Consider the following 5,144-nt stretch of genomic DNA (forward strand, 5'->3'; position numbering starts at 1 on the left):
TACCTTTGGCATGGAAGGCATCATCGGCTCAGATATAGCGGCCTCATCTTTCTTCCTATTGGAAGAAGTCAAGTCAATCACAAGCCTATCGGTAGTAGGCAAACCCTCACTAGCAGCGGAGGAAGTCTTTGACTTCTTCTTAACTGGCATCTCTTGAGAAGGCGGGGAAGATCTTTTATTTCCACCTTCATTCATAGCAAGCTTCACGACAACGATAAGATGAGCTAATGCCTCCGCCTTGATCCGGTTTATCTCCTCTCTCGGGGGCAACCCATCTTTCTCCCGACGAAGAGGACTAAGCAGTCAACGCCATTCATAGTACTCAGCTGGGATGCCTAAAACAACATGCACATTCTTCATATCTAGGGAAGTCTTGGGAGTTAAGCTAAATTTTGAATTTATATACGCAGAGGAGGACAATTAACAAATCAGAGAGCAACTTAGCAAAAGCACAAAGTAGCTTAGAGACTAAGCAGTCTACTTACTGGTGATGACAATCGTCGGAACGCGCAACTCAGATGAAGAATCAAACTCTCATTCTCCACTTATCTCTAAAGTCTCATTGGCCCAGTCTTGATCTCTCTTACTCGAACGATCAAATAGCTTATGGTGGGATCCCAGCTGCCCAACTCCATCAATATGGCCTATGTCAAAGAAGTACCAAAATTCGTTGACAGTCAGATCCAAGTCAAAGAATTGGCTTAGATTGAGGAATCTCACCATCACACGGACCGCATTGGGAGAACATTAAGTGCGGGCACACTTCATGAAGCAAAACACTTTTGGAAGAAATAAAGCATGGGAAAAGTAAATCCCAACATGAAGTAGTAAGGGTGAAACTTGATGGCTTTTCGAGCCCTACTACATGGCTCACGGATGCTACCCTCCTTAACACGCTTCACACACACCCCATAAAAAATGGCGTGTCTATATGCTTCAAGGAAATCTCCAAACGAGTCATCGGAGCTAATTTTGAAGTGAGTAGCCTTGAAGTAGCCCATTTTACTTAAGGACCCACCTTGGTGATTCAATGGTGGCACACCATCGTAACTCTTGTGGCTTGAAGAAGACATACTTGAAGAAATTCTACAAAGATACAAGGAAGAATTATTAGACGGCTATAAAAAAAAAAAAAAAAGGGTAACGCACAGGTCTTATGGCCTAAGGACCAAGCCACAGCCAAAGACCGCATGAGCCCAACAGCTGCGCTAGGCTCTACGGCCTGGTCCATTTCTGATCTAGGCCCAAAAAGCCTTTCAGCCCAAGTCATCAAGAAGAAGGGGTAGGCGTCCCCACGCCTCCTTTAGTCAATCACTCACACGAGCCAAGTCCAGCAGCCCGCAAGCCCAAGGCCTCTTTTTCCTCTTTCTGCATACGAGTTCGAGCCCAGTAAAACAGGAGGTCCATGCCTCCTTAGCATCACCATTGTAGGCCAGGCCCAAAGCCCAACCCGCTATACTCACACGTCTGGCCCATGCTAGGCCTAGCCCAACGCCCTAACGCTTCAATTAGCTTGGCCCAAATCGAGCCACACCTGGCCCAGCCAGCCGCCGCCGCACCGAGCCAACATCAACTTGCCATCCACAGTAACAGTGCTGTGGCCTTTCCAAGCCATGTTTTCACACATCCTTGACCCTCGTCGAGGCAAATTTCATGTTGCGAGGCTCCCAAAAATTAAGAAGACAAGGAAAATTAACTTTTCTTACCTTGGTGCGGTGTGAAGACGAGGAAAACAATGAAAGAAGTTCCTTTGCCCGACGAGGAAAGCAATGAAAGACGTTAATTTGCATGGGCAAGTGTAAAAGATTGCTAAGACCACCTCCAATGATGGGCTAAATGCTAAATTGCCCTCCTAAACCATCTCCAACCCATGCTAAAACATTGGGCTAAATGTTAAAGCTGGGCCAAATACCCCTCCCCAGAATTCCCCTCCCTCCCCCCCCCCCCCGGCGCTACTAGACTCGCTGGCCATTAGGCCAGTCTCGGCCCATTTATGCTCCAACACACCCCACGCGGAGCGCTTGCAATTCGTTCCCGACAAGGGTAGCCCCGCTGTCAGCGGTTTGTTGGCCACCCAATGCAGTCCAATGGCTATATTTTCAATCTGATGGTTGGTTTCATGGGCCGTTGGTTGATCTAACGGTCCAGATTCAAATTTGATTTTTTTCAATATGTTATTTTAAAATACATTGAATCCAATGACTGAGATTGAATATAATCAAATCTAACGGTAAAAATAAATAAATAAATAAAATTCTAACGGCCCAAATTTAAATCCAACAGCTAAAATAGTTTAAAAAAATTATTTAACTCAAAATTGACCCAAAACCCTATAAATACCTATGTATTTGTTCAAACATCCACACAAAACTCAATTTTCTCTTACCATTCTTCCAATTTATGTTTCTACCATTTCTTTCCATTTCCAAATTGTTCAACATGGCAAGAGAGCATATTAGAGGTCGTACTTGGACCTATGAGGAAGATGTTGCTCTATGCTTGGTATGGGTTTCTGTTAGCGAAGATGGTGCAGTTGGCACAAATCAAAATAAGAAGGTTTTGTGGGATAAAATCATTGCAAAGTTTCAAGAAAACTGCAATGGCGGCGGGCGGGATGGTGGTGGTGGTGTTTATGATCGGTGGAAGACTATCAACAAAGCATGCACTTTATGAAAGGGAAGCTTGGAGAGAGACGTGGTTGGCATGGCTAGTGGAAGGAGCCCCACAGAAATTGTTAGTTTTGTTCTTGATATTTTATTTGTCATGTACATAATATTATGTTGCAACTAATTATTTTTATGTATTTTTTTGCATAGGGTGACAAAGCAATGGAAATTTACAAGACAAGAGTAACACCAAAAAATCAAGTTTTTAAGTTGCAACATGCTTAGGACGTCCTTAAGGATTGTCCGAGCTGGGGAACCGATGCGGACCAACAATGGGGAAGATTATTTCAACGTGAAGCTGCACAGACAAATGCCGGAGATGAAGGTGTCGATGAAGGTGTCGATCTCCTTTTTTTGCAAGGCCCCCGGGAAGAGATTAGCAAAAGGAAGCAAAGAGAAAAGGGAAGTCCCAAGATCCGATGAGTGGACATTTTGATACCAGAATTGCAAAATTGAACGAAACTCATAGCGCTCGCCAAGAAGAAGCAGCCTGAATGCGTTTGCAAATGAAGGAAATCTCAGATAGGGAGGAAAATAGGTTTGAAATTGAATTCATGATGAAGGACCTCAGCAAATACACTCCAGAGAGGAAGAAGTTCTTACGTGGTAAGCAAAAGGAAATTATGCAAAAGTCTGCCTCAAGGAGTATGTTTCAAGATGATGAATCCTCTGAACCTTATATCCCAACATTTCAACGAAGTCCATCACCAAGTGAAAATGGTGGATATGATTGTTAAGTTTATGTAGTGTATGAATTATGTGCTTTATTAATTAAGTTTATTAATTGTTGTTTGTATTAAGTTTATGTAGTTTATTAATTATGTGGTTTATGAATTATCGGTTGTATTAAGTTTATGTGGTTTATGTACTTGATTAAATTTATGTCTTATTAATTATCCAATAATTTATGTCTTATTATTCCACACTTTGATGTAGAATAGATGCCTTCAATAATTCAACCTCCATTCAATGATTTATCCAACATACTAGACAAAATACTTTGCACAAGAAGACACTTAAATTTATTACTAGAAAATAACAACATAGTACACTTAAAATTATTACATAAATGCTTAACCAACATCATCAACGTTCACCTTCTCGACGCCATACATGCTCAACCAAATTCTTGCAGAGTGTGTCATGACATTGAGGAGCTTGAATTCTATTTAAACGTCTCATATACTCACTCAAGGTGACCCTATCTTGTCGTGTGTCATATGTGGTTGGAGCGAGATATTCAACATCTCTTGCAATAGCTCTCGCATGTGTTGGTTGGTCATCATCTACATTTTTGTCTGAATCTTCTTCAATTTAAATGTACTCATCTTCCACAATCATGTTGTGCAAAATTATGCACGTCATCATGATTGAATGGAGGTCTTCAGACTGCCAAAATCGTGTAGGCCTTCTAACAATGGCCCATCGAGCTTGTAGGATCCCGAACGCTCTTTCCACATCTTTCTTGCAAGACTCTTGCCTCTGCAAAAATAATTTCTTCTTTGCACTATCGGGATGAGAAAAACTTTTGACAAAGGTAGACCAACTAGGATAAATACCATCAGTTAGGTAGTAACCTAGCTCATACCTATTACCATTTACCTTGTACTGAAATTCTGATGCCCATCCATTGACAACATTATTTAACAAAGGAGAAGACCAAAGAACGTTGATATCGTTGTTTGATCCAGGAGTGCCGAAGAAAGCATGCCAAATCCATGTGTCGTAAGATACCACAGCCTCGAGCACGATGGTTGACTTGTCATGATAGCCTTTGAATTGGCCAGCCCAAGCAGTAGGACAATTCTTCCACTCTCAATGCATACAATCGAGACTTCCTATCATGCCAGGGAAGCCTCTTTTGTCTGCCTTGCGTAGAAGCCTCTTCAAGTCTTCACGATTTAGGTTACGGAGATATGTGGCTCTATATATGCCTTCAATTGCCTTACAGAAGTGCTTCAGGTTCTCAATAGCAGTACTTTCTGCAAGTCGGCAATACTCGTTAGTTGAGTCTGCAGAGCACCCATTAGCTAACATGCAAAAAGCAAATGTGAGCTTCTGACAAGGTGATATACCTTGTTGGCCTGCGACATCTAGCCTCCTTGCAAAGTAGTGGTCATGATTGACAACTGCATTCAAGATGCTTTCAAAAAGCTCTCTCCTCATCCGAAACCGCCTCCAAAAATCATGAGCAGGAAATCTCGGATGCTCGATGAAATAATCTTTCATCATTCAGTCATGACACTCTTCTTTATCACGCTGCACATATGAACGCCCCGTGACAAAACCACGATGGCTAGATTCGCCATGGTGCTCAGATTGCATAAACGATTTGATAAGTTTAACTTCGGCGTTGAACAATTCTGCATCCTCAATCTCGATCCTTGCTTGGTATTTTGCCATCTGCATTGCCATGCTACGTCTTCTTCTATCACTCATTGATGAGATATTGAGGATTTTTAGGAAACAAAAACTCTT

General features: G+C 42.1%; 1 protein-coding gene across 1 annotated transcript; it reads right to left on the reverse strand.

Moving 5' to 3' along the window:
* Positions 1-3,980: 3,980 nt before the first annotated feature.
* Positions 3,981-4,895, reverse strand: LOC137734264 (protein ALP1-like). The gene is made up of 2 exons (XM_068473559.1): positions 4,493-4,895; positions 3,981-4,438 (listed from the first exon to the last, which is right to left on the reverse strand). The coding sequence occupies exons 1-2, from the start codon at positions 4,893-4,895 to the stop codon at positions 3,981-3,983; spliced, it is 861 nt and encodes a 286-aa protein (XP_068329660.1).
* Positions 4,896-5,144: the final 249 nt, after the last annotated feature.

The sequence above is a fragment of the Pyrus communis genome, chromosome 5 (genome assembly GCF_963583255.1).
Source record: "Pyrus communis chromosome 5, drPyrComm1.1, whole genome shotgun sequence".
NCBI classification, from domain to species: domain Eukaryota; kingdom Viridiplantae; phylum Streptophyta; class Magnoliopsida; order Rosales; family Rosaceae; genus Pyrus; species Pyrus communis.

Coding starts and splice junctions, on each gene's coding strand:
- LOC137734264 (XM_068473559.1), bottom strand. CDS start 4,895: ATGAAAGATTATTTCATCGAGCATCCGAGATTTCCTGCTCATGATTTT. Junction 4,439..4,492: donor CATGATAGGAAGTCTCGATT/GTATGCATTGAG, acceptor GCCAATTCAAAG/GCTATCATGACAAGTCAACC.